This window comes from Microcaecilia unicolor, chromosome 6 (assembly GCF_901765095.1).
Source record: "Microcaecilia unicolor chromosome 6, aMicUni1.1, whole genome shotgun sequence".
NCBI classification, from domain to species: Eukaryota; Metazoa; Chordata; class Amphibia; order Gymnophiona; family Siphonopidae; genus Microcaecilia; species Microcaecilia unicolor.
In genome coordinates, this window is record NC_044036.1 from 99,067,102 (window position 1) to 99,092,213 (window position 25,112).

At 43.6% G+C, this 25,112-nt stretch overlaps 1 protein-coding gene across 1 annotated transcript in view; it reads left to right on the forward strand.

Annotated features, from left to right (window-relative positions):
• The first annotated feature begins 1,479 nt into the window (after positions 1–1,479).
• Positions 1,480–25,112, forward strand: part of LOC115472455 — a 182,754-nt gene continuing 159,121 nt past the window's right edge. The window contains exon 1 of the mRNA XM_030206745.1: positions 1,480–1,638. Within this exon, the coding sequence (XP_030062605.1) occupies positions 1,480–1,638 (159 nt within the window). The remainder of the gene's footprint in view (positions 1,639–25,112) is intronic.

Genomic DNA, 25,112 nt, shown 5'->3' on the forward strand with positions numbered 1-25,112 from the left:
CAGTTCCATGGTAAAACTGTGGAATTGGGCGGTTTCCCACAACCCACTAAGGGATTTTTTGAAGGTTGTGGGGTGCGGGTAATTGGGTGGTTTTTCACCACCGCAGCCGTGGGTTGGGCGGTTTTTCCTGCTTTGCCTGGTCATCATCCTATAAGTGATGGGACATATCCGAGGGTACTCAAGGACCTCGGAGAAGTTCTGGTGGCTCCGTTGTCTGTCCTTTCCAATGCTTCCTTAGAATCTGGACTGGTCATGGAGGACTGCAGAAGTGCAGATGTGGTTCCTCTGCACAAGAACCTTTTCTAATTCTGCTATATCTTTTTTGAGATATGGCAACCAGAACTGAACACAATACTCAAGGTGAAGTCGCACCATGGAGCAATACAGTGTGGGAAATGGGCCATAGAGATTCCAGGTTCCTTATCAGGATAAGGTGTGAATTGAGAATTTTAGGATGTAGTGCTTCCCTAGGCCATATGTGTAATTAAGTAGTACTGTTAGAAGAACTGTGTAAACACTGCTGAATTTAAAATTAAGAACATAAGTATTTGCCATACTGGGACAGTCTGAAGGTCCATCAAGTCCAGCATCCCGTTTCCATCAATGGCCAATCCAATTACAAGTGCATGGCAAGATCCAAAAGCAGTACAATACATTTTATGCTGCTTGTCCTTACTCAACACCCTCACTTATCACCCCTACCACTGCAATTTCCCCACCCCTAGCTGTCTGTTCGTCTGTCCAATTTAGATTGTAAGCTCTGTTGAGCAGGGATGTTTTTCATGTTAATTTGTACAGCGCTGCGTAAGTCTAGTAGCGCTATAGAAATGTTTAATAGTAGTAGTAGTACTTATCCTAGAAACAAGCAGTGGATTTTCCCCAAGTCCATTTTAATAATGGCCTATGGACTTTTCTTTTAGGAAACTATTCAAACCTTTTTTTAACCCCTACTAAACTAACTGCTTTTACCACATTCTCTGGCAAAGAATTCCAGAATTTAATTGCACATTGAGTGAAGAAATATTTTCTCCAAGTCATTTTATATTTACTACTTTGTAGCTTCATTGTGTGCCCCCTAGTCCTAGGATGTTTGGAAAGAGTAAACAAGCAATTCACGTCTACCTGTTCCACTCTACTCAGTATTTTATAGACCTCTATCATATCTCCCCTCAGCCGCCTTTTCTCCAAGCTGAAGAGCCCTAGCCGCTTTAGCCTTTCCTCATAAGGAAGTTGTCCTATCCACTTTATAATTTTCATCACCCTTCTCTGTACCTTTTCTAATTCCACTATATCTTTTTTTGAGATGCAGTGACCAGAATTGCACACAATATTTGAGGTGTGGTCGCACCATGGAGCGATACAAAGGCATTATAACATCCTCATTTTTATTTTCATTCCTTTCCTGATAATACCTAACATTCTATTTGCTTTCTTAGCTGCCACCGCACACTGAGCAGAAGGTTCAACGTATCATCAATGATGACGCCTAGATCTCTTTCCTGGTCATTAGAAATATTGGTAGAAATAGCCCAAAAGCCCAACATCTCCATTGCATCCATCTCAAGGCTGTCGGGCAAACTCGCCACAGCCGGCAGTCACTACAACACAACGCCACCTCTCCCGGCTCCTCCAAACTGGGTAAGTATAACATCGGGGCATGCTAAGGAGATAACATTCCTTGACGAAATCAAGGACTGCTTTATGGAGCAGCTGGTACAGGAGTGAACAAACAACACGTCGATGACAGCGCTTATGCATGTACTTTATGGACGTGCTTATGCTGATGGCAGATGACAGCTCCTGAAGTTACAGGCTGCTTCTGAGCACCCACAAAATTTATCACGCTAAAGGTGTGCATTGGTCCTTTGTGTGCATCTCCCGTAAATGACTGTGCATCGTGTGTTGCCATCATTTGAATGAGAACCAGCTAACTGGCATACATTTACATTGTGTTTTCGTTGTGTGCTTTCGAGTGCAGTAAACAGGCCACTGTAGGCTTTTGCAGGGCCGCCGAGAGGGGGGGACAGGGGGGACAAAAGTCCCCGGGCCCTGGCCTCCGGAGGGGGCCCGGCGCCACCGCAGTCAGGCCCGCCCGCCATCGCTCCTGAACTAACTAACCTTAAACGCCTCCTTCCTTTCCTTTCACCACCTTCGCGGCAAGCAGCAGCAGGGCAGGCCACTCCTTCCTTCTGTGTCCTGCCCTCGCCTGATGTAACGTCCGCGAGGGCGGAGCATGGAAGGAAGGAGAGGTCTGCCCTGCTGCTGCTTTCTGCGAAGGTGGTGAAAGGAAAGGAAGGAGGCGTTTAAGGTTAGTTCAGGGCCCGGTAGCGGGTGGAGGAGGGCCCGGCGACCTCTGGTGGTGGGGGGGGCCAGGCGGCGATGACGACAATGACCTTGGGTTGGGTGGGGTGGGGGGAGCGGCCTTGTCCCGGGCCCGGCTCTCGGCAGCCCTGGGCTTTTGCGCATTCATCGCTCAAAAATGTGATCGGCCAAACTGGCGGGAACTGGTTGAAAATAATTGTTGCTGGCCTGGTAAGTTTTGTGCATCTGGGCCTTAGACTTCAGTGCATCTGAATCTGCAAATTAATCTACTGGCTTGGATGTCTACCAGAGACATTTTGTTTTCATTATTAAAAAGGATTGCATCAGGAAATTAAATCATCATTGTACTGGCTCAAAATGTATGACCTACAGAACAGGATGTTTGACTAATACCAAATCCTAGTAGAGTCAGAAATTGTTTCACATGATGCAACTCCCATTACATCATTTCCTATTATGTAAGCTATGTAGCAATCAGATATAATTCATAATTCTGTGCAAAAGACAAAATTAATGCAAGCAGATGCTTTTAAATTAAAACTCAATGCTGAGAAAACACAATGTCTCATTCTATCATCACAACACAATAAGTACAAACCCATTAAGTTAAACATCCCTAGCTGTACTCTCCCCGTCTCAGAAACTTTAAAACTTTTAAGAGTTACAGTTGATCGCAACCTTACATTAGAGAACCATGCGAAAATCACAACAAAGAAAATGTTTCATTCCATGTGGAAACTCAAAAGAATTAAGCCTTTCTTCACAAGAGAAGCATTCTGCAGACTAGTGCAATCATTAGTATTATGCCAGCTAGACTACTGCAATGCCATCTATGCTGGGTGCAAAGAACAAATTATCAAAAAACTTCAAACTGCACAGAACACGTCAGCCAGACTCATATTTGGCAAAATGAAATATGAAAGTGCCAGTCCCTTACGAGAAAAACTTCACTGGCTCCCTTTAAAAGAACGTATTGCTTTTAAGGTTTACACCCTGGTTCATAAGATCATACACGGTGAGGCTCCAGGATATATATCAGACCTCATCGACCTGCCAACCAGGAATTCTACCAGCTCATCATGAACTTTCCTGAATCTCCACTACCCAAGCTGTAAGGGACTGAAATATAAATTAACATATGCATCCAGTTTCTCCTACATATGCACGCAAATTTGGAATACATTACCAAAATCCATAAAAATAACACACGACACAGTGACCTTCCGTAAACTTTTGAAAACTTATTTATTTAAGAAAGCATACAATAACAACTTATCCTAAATGTAGATTAACAAAACGCAACTATACAACATGTATTTTCTATATCTCAATTGTTTTTGCTAATTATCTTGATTTCCAGTCTAATGATCCTAATTGTTCAAGCTATTTTTGTCATGAATGAAGTTTAACCTATTACCTTTAGTTCTTATCATAGGACGAACTTTCCTCCTGTAACCTAACTTAATCTGTCCCTCTACCTCAACTATGTATTTCTCCTATCCGGAACTGGTAATCACCACTTACGGAACTATGTAAACCACATTAAGCCTGCAAATAGGTGAGAAAATGTGGGATACAAATGTTATAAATAAATAAATAAAATAATTTAGAGGCCGATATTCGGTAGGAGATGACCATACAGGACTCCTACTCCGTTACCTCCTACTGACCAACCAAGTGATCCCAGATTTTGGACAAGATAGTGTTACTGAGAATCTGGGTGGACCACAATTGCACCATCTGGTTAGGGGGCAGTTCCATGTCATAAGAGCTCTATCTTATCTGCTTATGTGTTCCACCTCCACTTACACCCTATGCTGTCTATTAGGATGTATTATTGCACACTGTAAGTAACATACTAAACCATAATGTGTACTGTTGTTTGAATATTTTTATTGTTGCTGTGTTTGACTTATTCTTGCTGTACATTGCCTTGGATGGATTTCTTCAACAAGGCAGTAAATAATTCCTAATTAATTAATTAATTAAAAAAAAAAAAACACAGCGCCTAGAATGAAATATCTAAAAGGTGTACAATAGAAGCCTATTCTCACCTATAAGCACAATATTTAGCTGTGACTACTTACACCAGCCACAGGGCAGATAACCATATAACTTACACTATTCTGTAAGTTACACATGTAAGTTTGAGCCTTACTTACGTCCCACTCATGTTTCACCCCTGTGTACACCTCCCATGTAAATGCACATTATAAAAGTTAAGTGAGTACGTGAGGGAGTGGATGGTATAAGGAAGAGCACACCCTCACTGATGATACAGTTCAGCCACCATGCAGCAAGTGGCGCTAGTCTGCCAAAAATGATGCTGAGTCAGAGGGGTGGAGCTCAGATCAAGTTGGAGCTAAAAGCCCTGAGGCTGAATAGATCAGGGAGGCCCCAATACAGAGGTTTCCAGGGGAGATCCAGAGAGGAGAGGAATCTACTGCAAGCTAAGCTGTGGTACCTGAGGAGACAACCGGGGAAGCGGTGTGGCTCAGGCTTCATTGGTATCAGAGTTGTGTCGGAAGACTGGCAAGGTAAGGGACACCTTGAGTTACATTCAGAAAGTACTTGATTTGACGTGAATAAACAATGCGTTGGGCTAGGCTGGGAGCTAGCCCTAATTAGAGATTGGACTTGGGCTGGATGAAAGCCTGTGAAGTAACAGGGGCACATGAAGTGTCAAATAATAAAATATTTTCCCTTTTTCTTGCAAACCCTTTGTGTCTGACTGAGTTTGTGCCTGATTCAAGCCACACCCTTGACAGTGCATATATACATTTATTTATAACATTTCTACCCTATGTTGGCAGGCTCAATGTAGCTAACATCAGTCCGTAGAGGCAATTGCAAATCCGGTAAACAAACAAATGAATTATAGTAAGGTGAATAGGAAGGATAGTAATCACAAAGGACGAGGGAAAAGAGGGGAAGGGTAATAGAGTCCATTAGGTTCATAGATTAGTTGTATTCCAGGAATTATGGATTTAAGATGGGTCCATTAGGGTAAGCCTTTCCAAATAAGATGGTCTTAAGAGATTTTCTGAAGTTCAGATGATCATGAAGTTTTCACAGATTTAGGTAATGCATTCCATAGTTGAGTGCTAATAAAGGAAAAGGTGGAAGCGTAAGTGGATTTATACTTGAGACCATTACAGGTAGGATGATGGAGGTTTAAATATGAACGGGATGATCTGCAAGAATTCCTAGATGGCAGATCGATAAGGGCAGTGGCGTAGCCAGACTGCCAATTTTGGGTGGGCCTGAACCCAAAGTGGGTGGGCACAAAATTTTCTCTCTACCCCCCTCCCCTAGCAAAATGTAGTCACACTCAGATACATTTGTCACACAGGGTAAAGTGCTGCTTTTCAGTGCATCAGATTTCAGACAATTTATTTAATAGCCTAACATCCTTTTCAGTGAGCTTTCAGAGGCCAAAACCTCCTGCCTCAGGTCAGTATAATGCTGTTACGGTATCCTCTCCTGACCTAAGGAAGGAAGTATTGGTCTCTGAAACTTTATTAACACCATATTACTTTATCCTAAATTAAAAATACAATTATTTTCTTTACCTTTGTTGTATGGCCATTTACTTTTTCTCATTGTGTTGCTCCCAGTCTCTAGATTCTGCTTTCCTTCGTTTTCGCTTAACTCTTCTGCCAGGGTTTCCTGGCCATTTGTCATTTTTCTCTCCTTTTTCTTTGCTTTCTTCAATATTTTCCTGCCTCTCTCTCTCTCTCTGTCCAGATTTAATTCATTCTTACTATCCATTCTTTAATTTCCTTCATCTACTTATAGCTTTTCATCTTTTTCTCACCCTTGTTCTCCCCATGCCCCTTCCTCTTATTCTCCAGTCTTTCACTACTCTCCTTTTCCATCCAGCAGCTCTCTTCTTTCTCTCCCCATCCTTCCAGTGTCTCCCCTCTCTCTCCCCATCCTTCCAGTAGTCTCCCCTCTTTCTTTCTGCATCCTTCCATCCAGTGTCACCTCTTTCTCCCTACCCTTCCATCCAGCGTCTTCCCTCTTTCTCTCTCCATCCTTCCACCCATCTACCCTCTCTCCTAATCCTTCCATCTAATGTCTCTCTCTCCCTCCTTCTAACCAGTGTCTATCTCTCTACCGTTTTCTGTTCAGTGTCCCTTCTCTCTCCACATCCTTCCAGTCTCTCCTCTTTCTCTCTGCATCCTTTCATCCATCTCCCCTCTTTCTCTCCCCATCCTTCCATCCAGTGTCTCTCTCCCTATCCATCCGTTTTCCCTCTTTCTCTGCCATCCTTCCCTCTGTTTTCCCTCTTTCTCTCCCCATCCTTCTGTTTTCCCTCTTTCTCTGCCATCCTTCCGTCTGTTTTCCCTCTTTCTCTAACATCCTTCTGTCTGTTTTCCCTCTTTCTCTCCCCATCCTTCCGTTTTCCCTCTTTCTCTGCCATCCGTCCATCCATCTCCCCTCTTTCTCTCCCCATCCTTCCATCCAGTGTCTCTCTCCCTATCCATCCGTTTTCCCTCTTTCTCTGCCATCCTTCCCTCTGTTTTCCCTCTTTCTCTCCCCATCCTTCTGTTTTCCCTCTTTCTCTGCCATCCTTCCGTCTGTTTTCCCTCTTTCTCTAACATCCTTCTGTCTGTTTTCCCTCTTTCTCTCCCCATCCTTCCGTTTTCCCTCTTTCTCTGCCATCCGTCCATCTGTATCCCCTCTTTCTCTCCCCTTCCATCCGTTTTCCCTCTTTCTCTGCCATCCTTCCATCTGTATCCCCTCTTTCTCTCCCCTTCCATCCGTTTTCCCTCTTTCTCTGCCATCCTTCCGTCTGTTTTCCCTCTTTCTCTCCCCATCCTTCCGTTTTCCCTCTTTCTCTGCCATCCTTCCGTCTGTTTCCCCTCTTTCTCTAACATCCTTCTGTCTGTTTTCCCTCTTTCTCTCCCTATCCTTCCGTTTTCCCTCTTTCTCTGCCATCCTCCTATCTGTTTCCCCTCTTTCTCTCCCCATCCTTCCGTTTTCCCTCTTTCTCTGCCATCCTCCTATCTGTTTTCCCTCTTTCTCTCCCCATCCTTCTGTTTTCCCTCTTTCTCCCCAGTCCCCATCCTGCCATCCGTTTTCCCTCTTTCTCTCCCCATCCTTCTGTTTTCCCTCTTTCTCCCCAGTCCCCATCCTGCCATCCGTTTTCCCTCTCCTGATTCAGGCCCACCCGATTCAGGCCTGCCAGCCCCAGCTACAAAAAGAAGAAGCGCTCAGCTGATTGAGCTGAGCGCCGCCACCAACGCTAAAGACGAGAAAAAATGTTTTAAAAAAAAGTGAGGCACCGCAGGGAGCCTCGAAGCATTGGCTGCTGGCTCTGCAGGCTCCTCCCGTCTCTTACGTCACTGCCCCTGCTTCGCTCCAGGGGCAGTGACGTAAGAGACGGGAGGAGCCTGCAGAGCCAGCAGCCAATGCTTCGAGGCTGCCTACGGTGCCGCGCTTTTTTTTTTTTACATTTTTTCTTGTTGTTAACGTTGGCGGCGGCACTCAGCTCAGTCAGCTGAGCGCTTCTTCTTTTTGTAGAGCCAGCCCTGCTGCTCAACAGGAAAAGCAGCAGTGGCCGGCAATGGGAGCAATGGGAGTGGGAGGGCCAGAGCTGAAATTGGGTGGGCCCATAGCTACGCCACTGGATAAGGGTATCCATGTACCCTGGGGCTTAACCATAAAGAATTATAAACATTTATGCATGTAGCATGTTTGTAAGTGTTAGAGCCGAGTTTATAGAATTGCCCTGTTAGTGCTGAGAGTTACCCAGTTAGGACTAGATTTTATATATTGCGCTGAAAAAATTGGCACAGAAAAAAAACAAACACAACACTATTCTATTCTATAACATCAGGCATGGTTTAGAGCAGTGTTTAGACAATAATTCAATGAACAGTATGGGCTGTAAATCCTACTTAGGTAATCTAATACTATAAAGACTGAAAAACAGCCAGCACAATCTCAAAGGGTCGTGCAAAGGATAAATGTCAGCAATGACAAACAAATGGGAAATACCCTCAGAGACCAAGGTCTCTGCCAAGGTCTGACCAACAGGACACTGATATCTATATAAGATTTTTGTGCCTGTGATCTTGTCTCTTTCATAGGGTATACTTTCCCACAGGTTTTCAAATGGGACTGATCACTCAAAACATTACTGAGTACAAAAAACTTTCCAAGCTACAGCATGGCTTAAGTAAATGAACTTAGCTTTCTCATGACTGGCTTGATACCCCACACTCCAACTGGTGACTTTCAATCTTATTCAACGGGGCCCAGATCGTTTCACCCACTTCAGGGCTTCATCAGGCACCACTCAACTTGAGCATGATTATTGTAGGGGTATAAACAGGATTACTTGATTTCTAAGCTGCTACAGAATCGAAAAGTTTCTTACATATTCATTGTGGATATCCTGAAAACCCAACTGGCACGGGGTATTCCAGGACCGGACTTGGAAAACACTGGTTTACAGAATACCCACAGTGCCCAGGGCCAGACCCACCACTAAATTTAGGCATGACCATTTATACCAACTTAATATCTGGTGTAAATCCCCTCGCCTAACTTAGGTATGGATCAGGCATATTCTATAATAGTGCGCGTAGTTTCTAGGAATGCCTATGATCAGCCCATGGCCCTGCCCTCTTTTGAGATCAGCATATTAGAATTTCTGTGCACTAACTTAAGTTGCACGCATAAATTCTAATTTGAGGCAATTAGTGCCGATAATTGTTTGGTATTGGCCAATTACCGGTGCTGATTGGTTTGTCACACAATTAAGTTGTGCATGCAGTTTGGCTGCACTACCAAATTTGCGCGCACAGCTTTAGTCGGGATATATAGAATCAGGGGGTTAGTGGTGACTTTCAGTACACTAATTGGGTAACTACTGGATAAAGTTAGGACAGAAATCAGGTTGTCCTAATTGTATCTAGTTATTATCCTGGTAGCAGTCTGAATATCACCGTACTGCAAATACCTGGATATTCAGCCCTGGTATCTGGGTAAGGGGTAGTGCTGAATATCCAGGTACAGAAAAGACCATGGTATCCAGCATTAAAAAAAAAACTCTGACCCCTGCTGGCTCAATATTTCCACCCTACCAGGGAATTCTATACCAATATTTAGAATAACAATATTTACATTCATATGTGTGCCCCGGCTGGGCATGGAATTCTCATAAACAACATGGAGGGGCAGTGCAAAAGTCAAAACGAAAAGCCTTATTTTATACCACAGGAAAGATAAACATGCCAGTTTCCTCCCAGGCTTCGCACTTTTAATAAAGTCTGTCAAGCACAGTCCTGGAACCTTGTCCCTGACAGGTTCCACACTTTAATATATAGTCACATATACAGTCACTTCTTAACTCTGAAGTTCAAGGACACTTCTCCTACCTTTTTGACCTGCTGATAATTGCATGATTCTGGGAATCCTCTGCACCCAGGTTTCCGCTTACTCGCTCTCTCTCAGAAACCTCTGTATTGGGCCTCCTGCTTGCTTTTTCTCCTTGAACAACTGTATTGGGCTCTCCCTAATCTATTCAGCAGTTCAGCCTCAGGGCTTTTAACGCCCTCCTGACCTGAGACCAACCCCTGTGACTCAGGATTAGCCTCTGCCTCAGCAGAGTAGCACCACCTGCTGCAACCTCCATCCCTGAATGCCTGCATGCATAGCACGTAAAAGTACATACCAAGTGTTGGTAGTTCATACTTCTGTGTGTGTATATTTTCAGGGAAATTTGATAATTGCTTACTGCTGCATATACAAAGCTCTTTCAAGCACAAAAAAGGTTTGTAAAATTACCCTGATGTTTACAAGGCTGTGAATCTAGCATTTTTCATATATAGCAAATTCTGCCAGAAGATAAACCATATATTTGTTTTCTTGTGATAAAATACATTGCCTTTCCAGTTAGTTCAAGGGAAATTCCCAAGTTTCATTATGACAAAGGGAAACAAGGCTACACTTGTATGCCATATGTACAATTGTATGCCATGTGCAGTACTCAAAGCTTCCCAGTGAAAGCAGGCACACCTAAACTTAGAGAAACAACCATGGCAGTTTTCCAGAGCATGATATAATTCAATTATGTTGCCTCTAATAACCTCATGTCAATAGAGCAGAAGGGCATATGCAATGGAATAAAAGATCAGCTCTTGCTACATAAAGCCATCATGGTGTGCTAAGAAAAGCAGAAATCTCAGTGTAGCATGGATTACAAAAAGCCCATACTCCCGGATAATAAAAGGCCTTGAAATGTACAAAGTAAAATTTCAATGATTACATTAACGTCACTATAAAAATGTGGCAAACCACACTTAATCTACAGTATGAAGATGGACAATAAGTCATTCGTAATATCAGTGACTATTTCAGGGAGACTCCTTTTCTTCACCCTTGTTTATTAGCTCTTAATCCTCAAGTACTCTTTGTGTTATGGGTTTAGCACCCTAGAACTGGCAAGGACTCAGAGGTAGCATCCCATCTGCCATTTGTAGATGACTTGAAGTTCTATAGTTCCAGTTATCAAAATTTAGTGGAACAACTCCATGTACTAAAAAGCTTTCAGATGATATCAGGTTGACTTTTGGTCTGGGGAAATGTGCTAAGGCAACCTTCCTAGGAGGAAAATTGAGTAAAATCAAAAACATTTCTCTCACTGATGATTGTGCCATTAAGGAACTTGAACAGGAAGGGGGATATAAATATCTAGTGGTAGAGGAGAGAACAATCCAGCATAAAGTGGTGAGAGAAGGACCAGCAAAGAGTATTACAGAAGATTAATACTGATACTAAAAAATGCTCTGATACAAGCCATCTACCAGCTTGTGATTCCTGTATTCTCATATAGCTATGGAATTGTGGACTGGCCTTTTAAATATCTTGAAAAATTGGAGGAATAAAACAACAACAACAAAACTCCTCCTTCCTCACAAGGTAGTTTATATGCTTACACTGTACTTCCCCAGAGCTGAAGGTGGAATGAGCTTATCAAAATATATAACGTGGATGGGAATAATCGAACGGTGCTGGTGAAATAGATTGCCGGTGCTCTTTTTTGGCGGCGCCGCAAACAGCTGGCCGAACCGTATTATCGAAAAAGATGGCCGGCCATCTTTTTTTTTTATAATACGGTTTGGCCTGGCCAAATGCCAGAGTTCGCCGGGTTTGAGATGGCCGGTTTTGTTTTTCAGCGATAACGGAAACAAAAAGCGGCCATCTCAACCCCGGCTAAATCCAAGGCATTTGCTCGTGGGAGGAGCCAGCATTTGTAGTGCACTGGTCCCCCTGACATGCCAGGACACCAACCAGGCACCCTAGGGGGCACTTCTAAAAAAAAATATATATATATACAAATACCTCCCAGGTGCATAGCTCCCTTACCTTTGGTGGTGAGTCCCTCCAAATCCCCCCTAAAACCCACTCCCCACAACTCTACACCACTACCATAGCCCTTATGGGCGAAGGGGGGCACCTACATGTGGGTAGAATGGGTTTGGGGGGGGGGGGGTTGGAGGGCTCAACACTTACAACCATAAGTGTAACAGGTAGGGGGGGAATGGGCCTGGGTCTGTCTGCCTGAAGTCCACTGCAACCAACAAAAACTGTTCCAGGGACCTGCATACTGCTGTCAGGGAGCTGGGTATGACATACAGGCTGGCAAAAAAGGTTTTTATTTTTATTTTTTTAGTGGGAGGGGGTTGGTGACCACTGGGGGAGTATGGGGAGGTCATCCCCTATTCCCTCTGGTGGTCATCTGGTGAGTTGGGGCACCTTTTTGAGGCTTAACGCCGCTTTGTTTTCCCATTAACTGCGAAAGCCGGCCATCTGGTAGCCATGCCCATGCCCGCCCATGTCCCGCCTTCGCTATGCCACCGACACACCCCTTGCACTTTCGCCAGTTTGATGATGGGAAAGCGGCAATGGTGTCAAAAAAGCAGCTTTCGATTATACCGATTTCGCCGCTTTTGAGAGATCGCCGGCCATCTCCCGATTTATGTCGGAAGATGGCCGGCAATCACTTTCAAAAATAAGCTCGATAGTAACTTAGAGGCCCTTTTACTAAGCTGTGTAAGCATCTATGTGCACCCAAAGTGCGCCAAAATGGAGTTACCGCCTAACTACCGCTTGGCTCTCCTGGCAATTTCATTTTTGTTACTCGTCCAATGCACATGACCGGAAAATAATTTTTATTTTTGGATGCACGTATCGGACGCGCCAAGTGGCATTTGATGCACGTAAGTCATTACCGCCCGGTTACCACGTGAGACTTTACCGCTAGGTCAATGGCTAGCGGTAAGGTTGCAGACCTAAAATGGACGCATGGCAATTTTGATTTTGCCACACGTCCACTTTCGGCAAAAATTTTAAAAAAGGCCTTTTTTTACAGGCATGCTGAAAAATGGATCGGCGTGCACCCAAACCCCGCACCTACAACACCGCAAGCCATTTTTCAGCACACCTTAGTAAAAGGACCCCATAGTAAATGAGGGCAGATAAAGACCTCAATGGTCCATCCAGTCTGCCCAACAGTCTCATTCATTCTCAATTCAAGATTAAAATAAAAAATTATCGTGATGTTATATACTTGATCATAGTCTTCCTTTGTTGTTTCAAGGACATAGACCCTAGAAATCTACCTAGCTCTGTCCTTATGTTCCAACTAATGGACTGCTGTCAAAGCCCCCTCCAGCCTATCCAAATCCGTCTTGTTATTTGCAGGACACAGACTGTAAAAGTCTGCCTGGTAGTGTCCTCATGTTCCAAATTACTAGAGTTTCTGTCAAAGCTCTCTACAGCCCATCCTAAGCTGGATTGCTATATGGGACACTCAGACTGTACAAGCTAGCCCAACACCGGCCCTAGCTGATACAGCCAGAGTTGCCATCTAAGCACCACTTGACCTGCAAAACACATATGCAACCCTTTAGGTGTTTTTTTTTAATACCATTCATTTTCTAATTAGAGATCCTCAGTGCTCATGCTATGCCTTTTTGAATTCCGCCGCTGTTTTTTTCTCTACCACCTGCCCCAGGAGGGCATTCCAGGCATTAACCACTCTCCGTGAAAAAGAATTTTCTGACATTACTCCTAAGTCTACCACCCCGCAACCTCAATTCATATCCTCTAATATTACTATTTTCCCTTCTCTGGAAAATATTTGTTTCTATATTATTACTTTTTAAGTTTTTAAGTTTTGAAGGCGACGAAACAGTGTGACAAGGCGGTGGCAGTAGCTAGAAGGTTGTTAGGCTGTATAAAGAGAGGTGTGACCAGCAGAAGAAAGGGGGTGTTGATGCCCTATATAAGTTGTTGGTGAGGCCCCACCTGGAGTATTGTGTTCAGTTTTGGAGGCCGTATCTTGTTAAGGATGTAAAAAGAATTGAAGCGGTGCAAAGAAAAGCTACGAGAATGGTATGGGATTTGCATTACAAGACGTATGAGGAGAGACTTGCTGAACTAAACATGTATACTCTGGAGGAAAGGAGAAACAGGGGTGATATGATACAGACATTCAAATATTTGAAAGGTATTAATCCGCAAACGAATCTTTTCCGGAGATGGGAAGGTGGTAGAACGAGAGGACATGAAATGAGATTGAAGGGGGGCAGACTCAAGAAAAATGTCAGGAAGTATTTTTTCACGGGGAGAGTAGTGGATGCTTGGAATGCCCTCCCACGGGAGGTGGTGGAAATGAAAACGGTAACGGAATTCAAACATGCGCGGGATAAGCATAAAGGAATCCTGTGCCGAAGGAATGGATCCTCAGGAGCTTAGTCAAGATCGGGAGGCGGGGCTGGTGGATAGGAGGCGGGGATAGGGCTGGGCAGACTTATACGGTCTGTGCCAGAGCCGGGGTTGGGAGGCAGGGCTGGGGAGGTGAGGATAGTGCTGGGCAGACTTATACGGTCTGTGCCTGTGCCAGAGCCAGTGGTTGGGAGGTGGGGCTGGTGGTTGGGAGGCGGGGATAGTGCGGGGCAGACTTATACGGTCTGTGCCCTGAAGAGCATAGGTACAAATCAAAGTAGGGTATACACAAAAAGCAGCAAATATGAGTTATCTTGTTGGGCAGACTGGATGGACCGTGCAGGTCTTTTTCTGCCGTCATCTACTATGTTACTATGTAAATGTCTGTATCATATCTCCCCTATCCCTCTTCTCCTCTAGGTTATACATATTCAGGTCTTCCAGTCTCTTCTCATAAGTCTTTTGGCGCAAGTCCCATATCATTTTTTTTGCCTTCCTCTGGACTGCTTCACGTCTTCTTACATCCTTTGCAAGATACAGCCTCCATTTAGAGTTACCATCATAGGCCTCCAGGCCTATTTAACAGTATCTTTTTTATTTATTTATCATTTTACTTAATTACATTCACATTTATCACATAAATGTAAGGAAAAACAGAAATTAATATAAAGGAAAAAGAAAACCTTTTCTCGAATCAATATATATTATATAATTGTCCACAATTGGGAGATCCAAGATCAGGAAAACAATCTCAAAGAAAATAAGAAAAACTCAAAATGGTTAATCTTACAATTCACATTTTCTGAGGGAGGAAGGTTAATCGGTAATTGCAGCCGGTACAGTGGTAACTAAAGGAAGTTGCTGTAGAGGGTCCTTCATCTGTTCTTTCAACTCCACAAACTCTTGTAATTTCTTAGGTTCAACAAATAAGTAATAAAAAAATAAAACACTTAGCAGGGAGTCGTGCTAGGAAGGTCCCACCTAGGGCAATGATTCCTGGCTTAAAAGCCAAGAGTTCATGCCTCCTAGTCTGCGATTCCCTTGATATGGAAGAGAATCACAGAGGAGAGGCACTCTTCCATATTTTTGGAAGGAGAAAAGAAGTATTAATATATAACAGAGTTCCTGAAGAAGAATTTCAAACCCCATTATAAAACATAAAGCTGTATTTCTCTGTTTATTTCTCTATTACCCTCCTCTCACCTACCAACACCCATTCTGTTAGAATATCAATGAAATGCTTTGATGTCCCCATGCATACCCCCCACCCTCCCACTCTGTCAGACTGCCAAAGTAATGCTTTGATGTTTCTCTTATATATACTATCGGCTACCACATTTGCTTATTTCCGATCTGACGAAGAAGGGCAACCTTCGAAAGCTAATCAAGAAATGATTTAAGTTATGTCCAATAAAAAAGGTATCATCTTATTTTCTTTTCCATGTTTTATTTTGTTTGATTTCTATTGATAACCTTTAAGAGTGGACTAACAAGGCTACCACACCTCTCTTATATTAATATGAAACCAGCTTGACATACTTAGAGTAATATTAAACCAGCTTCTGACCTCTGAGAACCACCCCCTCCCTCAGGAATCAGAGGATGGCAAAATAGACCAAATGGTGCTCAGAGGCCTAATAACCCTTTTGTTTCTCAATTGCTCCTGATTAACATATCTTTTGTCATATCTGGGAGCAGGGCTAGCTAAGAACAAAGGAAGCCAGACATAGAGGCTCCATCACTAGGGACTTCAAACGAGAACCTGTGAAATTGCTCACCTCTCCTGACTTCAAAGAAAGCAAACTGGAGTTTGGCTGGGAAGGAAGATAAGTTTTTGATCTCTTTCTGTTCTTGAGGTATAAAGGCAGGGCACATGCTCAGGGACCTCTCTCTGCCTGGGGGCACTTCTTGCTCTGTCTCTCTGCAGCAGAGCACAGGCCTTTGTTTCTTCTTTTTCTTTCTCTGCACACCTCCATCTTTAGCTACCAGAACACAGGGCTCTGGTGGCTGGCAGTTTTTCTCTCTTTCCTTCTTTCTGCACATGGCTTTAATGGCTTAACTGTTCCTTCTCTTTCTCTAAACACACACCCAGAGACAGCCTGTACCATTTACCTGTACTAAGTGCGGTGAGCCTATACATATCTGCAAATCTAATATACTTTATATATCCAAACCCGTGTGGATTGCGTATTCTTTGGGAACCCACTGCCTCTGTGAACTGGACCCGGGACCAACCCTAGACAATGATTGCTGACAAATATCACTTACAAAAATGTTAAAAAAGAACCAGACCAAGAAGAAAGTGGGGAGTGGCCAAGATGGCATCCTGAGGTCAGCTACTGTGTGCTCCGCTCTTTTGCTGCTTTTATATTGTTACCGCTTACTGGCTGAAATAGCATGCCTCATACTAAACGGGAGTGTGAAAGCCATATCCCCGATGGCTGGAACTTCCTCACTGCTGCAGCAAACTTTGGATCGCTGCTCAATCCGATGCCCACAAGTTGTGCAGAGAGGAGGCCCTGTTGGATTTGCTTCTGGAAGAGCCAGAGACTTCCTGGGGCAGGGTGTTTCTCTCTCTCCTCTGATAATGAAGCCCCACCATGCCCAGCCATACCAGGGATGTGATTGCAAGTCCCGCACTTACGGAAGGCGTTAGTGTTGAGATCAGCAGCATGGGAACCACTTCCAAAGGTATGGCATCTGCAGTTACATCTGGGGAGTGTGTGGTGTCTCTTCCCCCTCCCCCCAAGGTGGTTACTCTGGAGACCTTGTGGCAAGCCATTGACTGACTTTCTTTGTTGAAATCTGCTCAGGAGACTGCTAACTTGTCTGTTAAGGTTGAAGTTTGTTTCAATCTATTGATAAAATTAAAAAGACGCTGTGGAGAGTGACAACATATTCATGCTGAACTTGCAGTGCTTAGAGAAAATGCTACAAACTTGGTAAAGGATAATACAATTATTCACAGGAAATTTGAACAGATGGAAAACTTCAATAGGCGTTTGAATCTTAGAACATTGAAATTTCCTAAACCAATTGGTGTCCTCCCAATTGAATTGTTTTAAAAAATTTCTTATTGAAAATTTGAAGTTTTCTTCAAACGCTGTTTCCCCTGTTAACAAGATTTATTATTTACCTGCTAAAAAGGTAATCGAGGGGACACTGGAAGATCCTAGTCAGGAGCAAGAGTAATTGAAAGACATCCGCCATATTGGAGGATTCAATTTTAGAAGTTTCTGTTAGAGCTGCTTTACTTAGGGGGTCTTTTACTAAGCAGTGGTAGCGTTTTTAGCTCATGGTAGAAACCAGCTGTCGCTGAAAGCTGAGATACCTAGCTGATCTCTACCTTGAGCTAAAAACACTATTGTGGCTTAGTAAAAGACTCCCATTATTTCCTTTGTGTTTGAACAAGATTTAAATGGAATTATGAGACTGTTCTTTAAGAATTTGCAGCAGCCTTTTTGTGGTCAAAGAGTTTGGTTATATCCTGACGGCAAAAAATACTCAGGACAGGAGGAGACATTTTCTGGACAAGAGGGCTGACACTAAAGCATTGGGTGCTTCATTTCTTCTAGCATATCCCTGTAAATGTATTATTATGTAGTTAGGTGTGAAGTACGTGTTCTTTGAACCGGAACATCTGAAGTCCTTCATTGACTTGAAGAAGCTATCTGGAGGAGGTTAGTCGTCAGTGGTTATAGAAAGCCTATATTACGAGAATTGGGCTAAGCCTTTTAGTTGACTAACTTTTCCTCTAATGTTGTGGTCTAAGGAAGGATTAAATGAATACAGTTTTCTTATTCTTTATATAATCTTTTCCTTGTGTTAGCCTGATTATTTCCTAATCAAGTGGATACTTGTGAATTTGCTTAAGTAATCGCAGAAATTTAAACAAATCTAAAAAAAAAAAAAAATAACCAGACCAAAAATGATTCCCTATGGCAGACTACTGTAATGTCACTTTTCTCAGAGTAAAAATACCCCTCTATTTGCTACTACAGTTTGATATATTCCACTCAATCAGTTTCTAACCCAGTCATTCACTCTAGAGTCCATACCGAGGGTACTCAGTTTATTTATGTCACTTATGCAGAACTGTGTGAAAGACTTTGCTGAAATCTAAGTATATTCCAACTGTCTAGTCACCCAGTCAAATAAATTAATCAGCTTAGTCTGACAAGACCTACCTCTAGTAAAACCATGCTGCCTCAGGTCTTGCAATCCATTGATTCCAGAAACCACACTCTCCTCTGTTTTAAAAGTGTTTCTATTAATTTACTCACCACAGGAGGTCAGACGAACCGGCCTGTAGTTCCCAACCTTTTCATACCTCCACTTTTGTGGAAAGGAACCAGATCCACCCTCTCCAGTCTTCTGAGACCACTACATACTCTAAAGAAACATTGACAAGGTCAGACAGAAGAGCCACCAGAACTTCCTTCTGTACCCTGATTCAAGATGGTGTTAAAATGGTGACCTTGCACTGAGTTCTTTTATCTTGCTCTTTATTTCCCTTTCGATATGGGTAAATGCCAAGGGAAAACTTCAGCTTGACTTTCTCAGCCTAAGACTCCCTCGGGACAAGGTCCCATTAACTTCTTTGTGGCTTGCGCAGGAGCTTCTGGTCTGGGATCCATGGGCCCACTGCAGCAGTTGTGAGAGATGGGAACCTCACCCTGTTCATCTGAACATGACATCATTCTAAGAGCCCACATCCCTGTGCACTACTTCCACAGCCATAGTCCTGCAGCAGCCAGCTGACTCTTGGTCCCACGAAGGCCTTAACTGTAATGTTGCAGGTCCTGAAGGTGAGGAGAGTTTTAGATCCCAAGACTGGTGAGATGCAAGCTAGCGGAGAATGATTGGATGATGCTAGCTTAGCTGGAGGTGCAGTTGGAGGAGTTTCTGAGGAAGAGCAGTCTTTTCTTCAGGCTGGCTCAAAAGCAGACAACTGACCTGTTCAATCTGATGAGATTAGGTTGCCTATTTCTTTGATTTCCCATCCAGATTCTGTGACCCTGGACAATATCAAGTGATTGTTGACCTGGGGAAAGCCTTAGTGCCTCATATTCAAATTATTTCTTCTAAAGTTACTCAGTTGGAGGAAAAAGTAGAAGACACTGAGGCCCATTTACTAAGGTGGATAGGTGCATCCAATGTGTGCCAAATTGAAACTACCGCTTGGCTACTGCATGCCCTGCGTGGTAATTCCATTTTTGACACGCACCCAAAACACACGGTAGAAAATATTTTCTATTTTCTACTGCGTGGTGCTTACCTGGCAGTAATCGGCAGTTTACATGCACTGGCCGCTTACCGCTTGGCTAGCATGTGAGACCTTACCACTAAGTCAATGAGCGGTGATAAGGTCTCAGGCCGAAAATGGGCACGCGCTGGTTTTAATTTTGCCACACGTCCATTTTGGGCCACAAAAAAAAAGAAATCTTTTTTCCAGGCGCGCTGAAAAATTGACCTGCACGCATCCAAAACTTGCGCCTACACCAGCGCAGGCCACTTTTAGGCGCGCCTTAGTAAAAGGGTCCCTGAGACTTTACATCAAGTTAATGTGCTAGAAGAGAAAATGGAAGCTGTTCAAACAGTGCAGGAAGTGTTGATTAAAGATGTTTCTAATTTTTTTTGTTACATTTGTACCCCACGCTTTCCCACTCATGGCAGGCTCAATGTGGCTTACATGGGGCAATGGAGGGTTAAGTGACTTGCCCAAAGTCACAAGGAGCTGCCTGTGCCTGAAGTGGGAATTGAACTCAGTTCCTCAGGACCAAAGTCCACCACCCTAACCACTAGGCCACTCCTCATTGAAGCTGAGAATTGTGAAAACTACAGTTGATATTGTAATTTAAGACTTTTAAATTTTCTTCAATCATCTTTAAACTCGCCTTAAGAAATGTTGAGGAAATATATGGTTGAAATTTTGGAGACACCAGTTGCAGCAGTGTATTACTTGCTAACAAAGAAAAAGATTCATCATCACAGGGTAAAGAAAACCTGGAAATTGATGTGCTGGATATATCAGCCATACTGGAGAATGCTGAAGTGGAATCTGTAGTTCCATTTACTATGGTAGTTACATAGACATTATCATCTAATAAGGGATAATCTATTTTCAAAAAAAGGGATAAAGGTTTTTATAACAGCAAAATTAGAATCCTTCTGGATGTGTGAAAGGAAACACAGAAGAGATGCAAACAGTCCTTACCATTGCATGCTGGAGTATTGCAGTGGGGATCATCTTTTTTATTGAAGTTTCTATGATTAAGTACATCTTCTCTGACCCTACTCATCTTTTTTTTGCTTTTAGAAATTATACATTTCCCAATAACAACAGAGGGAATACGAGCAAAAGTAAAAAACATTATCCAAAGGGCAATAGGAAAAAGAAAGACATTATTTCATGTATAATAATATTGACCCAATTAGTCCAAATCACAAGAGGAGATAAACTTATTAATAAGCTAAAAAAATCTTAAGAAAAATTTAGGGGCCCTTTTACTAAGCCGTGTAAGCGTCAACATGGACCCAATGTGCGCCAAAATGGAGTTACTGCCTGACTGTGTGGCTCTTATGGCAATTTCATCTTTGGCATGCATCCGATTCACGCATAGGTCATTACCTCCCAGTTATTGTGTGAGACTTTACCTCTAGGTCGATGGCTGGTGGTAAAGTCTCAGACCCAAAATGGATGCGTGGCAATTTTCATTTTGCCGCACATCCATTTTCAGCAAACATTTTTAAAAAGGCATTTTTTACAGGTGCGCTGAAAAATGATTTTGTGCATGCCCAAAACACGTGTCTACACTACTACAGGCCATTTTTCAGCACGCCATTGTAAAAGAACCCCTTAAAGAAAACAAAAAAGATAATAACTTCTTAACATTATGGACTCAATATTTAAATGAGCTCCAAAGCTAAGAATTCACTTCTCCAGCAGAATCAGGTCTCATGTTCTTTCAACAACCTTTCCAACTGTATAGAGGGGAAACAAAGAAAACAAAGTGGCTTCCAGAGTTACTACTCTGCTTTTTAAAGTCAGAAAAGCTATCCTTTGAACTTGAGTGTTCTGTGAGACAACCAGAAAGGCGTGTATAGTATTTCCACAAAACAAGATAAGATCTTAATATTGCTGATTTATCAGATTCATTCAGGATGAAACCAGCAGGGTGGATCTTGCAGGAATAATATCAATGGAATCCTTCAAGAATGCCGTTAAATTAGCATCTGCAGAATGTCCCACTTCTACCAGTTCATCTTGTCAGTTATTCTCCCTGACCTTCTTATTAGAATACAGTAATGTTTAACTAAGGAGATCTGGTCAGAGTTAGACAAAGAAAAGTTTTCTTTAAATTACTTTCTAATAAGAATTTCTGCTGATATTAAGGAATCTCAAATTCCTACTCCTTTAAGAATTTTCCATAGTCTCCAATTTGTAATGTAAGTAGGGGCTATCCTTTATAGCAGAAGCACTTGTATTCTGTTGTTTCAACATTTTGTGCTAAAGAAGAAAGCTGAACCACTGGATCCTACTCATCTTTCTAATTTTATTACCTCTTAACAAGCTCCAACTCAGATATTGGCTATGTCAGCAGAGTGACTGCACAGATCATATAGTAGCTATACTTTTCGTTATGCTTTGCTGTACAATTGGCATTGCTTGGTATGTTTAGAATTCTATATTTGCATAAATACAATTTTTTTTTTTAAACTTCCTTCTGTATCCTTGGATGTATCACTTCTGGCTCCATTGATTTTTCTACCTGTAGTTTAGCTAGCTCCTCTGAAAACTGTTCAAGGTCCGCCTGACTTTCATTCCTATATGTTTGTCTATTATTAGATTAGTAGATGATTCCAGGTGCCTGGAACAGGTGAGCTAAACCAAGAGTCAAGGAAAAAAACCATATAGCCACAGTGATCACCTACATTATTATATCTATAATCTATACATAGATATATATATATATATATACTAGTAAAACATGCCCGTTTCTCACAGAAATGAAATGGGCGCTAGCAAGGTTATCCTCCGAGTTCCCTCCCCCTCTCATCTGAGTTCCAGGCTTCCCCTCCCTCTCCTCTGAGTTCCAGGCTCCCCTCTCCTCCAAGTTCCAGGCCTCCCTCCCTCTCTCTCTTCTCCGAGTTCCAGGCTCCCCTCTGTCTCCTCCAAGTTCCAGGCCCCCTTCCCTCCCTCTCCTCTGAGTTCCAGTCCCCCGCCCTCCCTCCCTCTCCTCCGAGTTCCAGGCCTGCCCCCTCCTCCGAGTTCCAGACCCCCGTGCCTCCCTCCCTCCCTCTCTCTTTACCCTCCTAGTGGAAGCACGACCTGCGTTGCCCGCCCTCTTCTCCCAGTCCTTCGCCTGCCCCTCGCCTTCCTGCTTGCTGACCTGAATTTAAAAGTTCTTACCTCTTGGTCCGCCAGCAGCAGTAAAAGGCGAGCAGTCAAAGCGCTTCAGCCTGCCTTCCCTTCTGTCTCAGCTCTGCCTCTGGTCCCACCCTTCCGGAAACAGGAAATGAGGGTGGGACCAGAGGCAGAGCTGAGACAGAAGGGAAGGCAGGCTGATGCGCCGTGCCTGCTCGCCTTTTATTGCTGCTGGTGGACCCCGAGGTAAGAACTTTTAAATTCAGGCTGGCACACAGGAAGGCGAGGGGCAGGCAGAGGACTGGGAGAAGAGGTCGGGCTGCCACTCAGAAGGGAGAGAGAGAGAGGGAGGGAGGTGCGGGGGTCTGGAACTCGTAGGAGAGGGGGGCATGGAACTCGAAGGGGAGGGGAGGGGAGGAGATGGAAGGAGGGAGGGAGGGGGCATGCCTGGAACTCGGAGGAGAGGGGGCATGGAACTCGAAGGGGAGGGGAGGAGAGGGAGGGAGGGGGGCGTGCCTGGAACTCGGAGGAGAGGGGGGGCTGGAACTCAGAGGACAGGGGGGAGAGAGGGGGCGATTCTACTGCGAATGTATACTCACCTCCAACGTTCTGTGGCTGGTTGGTGCTGGGTTCCCTTCCCTCTCATTGGTCTGCCCTCTGACATCATCATGAGGGCAGACCAATGGGAATTGTGTTACGAACCCAGGCATCCAGACGTAGAACGTTAGAGGTGCAAATTATTATATAGGATATACAGTGTATATATACATATAATTTATTTTTTCAACCAGTTACATACTGTTTTCCTAGGCAAGACCAGTTTGTTCAAAATGATATATAATAAACAATAATATACAATAATTCAGTAAAATAAACCCAAAAGTTAACATATGCAAGTCATTAAAATAATACATACAGGGCCTCTCTTACTAAACAGCACTAGTGATTAACTAAAAAGAGGCCCACAATGAAGTAAATAAAAAATAAAAACATTAAATATGAAAAATGTTTACCCCCCCCCCCCCTAATAATTCCTGAGGCAAATGATCCTAAATTAACAAAGAGAATCATTTGGTAGGTTCTGGTGGCTAGGAAACCCTTAATCCAACTAAGTATGGTTCCGTCCATCCCGAAGTAGTCTAGGAGTCTGAGCAGTATACTATGGTTCACCATGTTGAATGCACTGGACATGTCGAATTGGAGGAGAAGTATACTTTTGCTATTTCCTGTTTGAATTTGGCCAGGAGGGTGGTTAGCACTGTTTCGGTGCTGTGACGGGGTCAGAATCCTGATTGTGATTCATGTAGTATTGAGAATTTGTGTATGTAGTCGGTCAGTTGTTTGGTTACCATACTTTCCATCAACTTGACTGCTAGTGGGATAGATGCTACTGGGCGGTAATTGGTGATGTCGTTTGTTTTATTTTTAGTATCTTTTGGTAAGGGGGTGAGTAGAATGTTGCCGTTCTCCTTTGGGAACAGGCCTTGTTGGAGCATGAAGTTTATGTGGGATGTGATATCTGTTATGAAGCGAGCAGGGGCAGATTTTAAAAGGTGACTGGGGCAGGTGTCCAGTTTGCAGTGAGTGCCGGCGACCCTGTTAAATCGCCTGAGCCATTGTTTCGGTAGTGAGAGGAGCGAATTTTGACCAGATACGATCCGCTGGGAATTCTCTTAAGGTTGGGTCTAAGCCATTGATGAAATTTTTGATATCGGCAGTGTTTTGAGGAAGGCTGTTTCGTAATTTTACATGGCCATATTGGGCTTTTAACTATTTATTTATTGTTCTATGTGGTGAATAAATTGGATACCCAGTGGTGTACCAAGGGCAGGGCGGTGGGGGCAGTCCGCCCTGGGTGCACGCTGCAGGAGGGGTGAAGGGAGTGGCCGTGCAGCTGTCGGCTCCGCCAGTTCCCTGCTCCCTCTGCTCTTACTTCCTGTTCCGGGGCAGAGGGAGCAGGGAACCGGCAGAGCCGACAGCCACGCAGCTGCTCCTAGTACCCCAGCAGGTAAGAAGAATGCACTCAGGGGGGTGGGGGCTTGGAGGTGATGTGCTGGGGGGGGGGCGACACTTCACCCGGAGGAGTGTCATGCTGCACCCGGTGGGGGGAGGGGTGCAAAGTGGCGATCCACCCTGGGTGGCAGCCGACCAAGGAACACCATTATGGATACCTTTGATCTTTGTTCTCTGCAATTTGCTGTTTTTATTTCCTTGCTGGATCTTGTGAATTGTCTGTCCGCTTGTTTCCTGGCACTTAGCAAGGCAGATAGGATCGTATAAAAACAGTCTTAACTTTGCCCAGCTAGCTATGTGGGTTCTAGCACTGAATATCAGCCAGTGTTTGAATAACTTCTAGGTCCACCAATGACCCAGAAATTCAATGCTGGTTCCTAGGCATAGCGCAGCTTTGCATATTCTGGTCTAATTTAGCCGGCAGCAGTCAACATTTAAAGAAACACTGACTGCCACCAGCTGAATATGAACCCATGCATATTTTGAGACTTCCAGATTATATGTACTAGCATCATTGTAGCATCATTGTTTTAAGCTGTCAGTGTATTTACAGCAAAACATAGCTTTGGAAGCTTGGGTTGGTCTCCTAGATAATCCTTGGGCATCTGATTCTGCAGTACTTGCTTAGATCATGAATTGACAAACCCTGGGCACCAGGATGCTA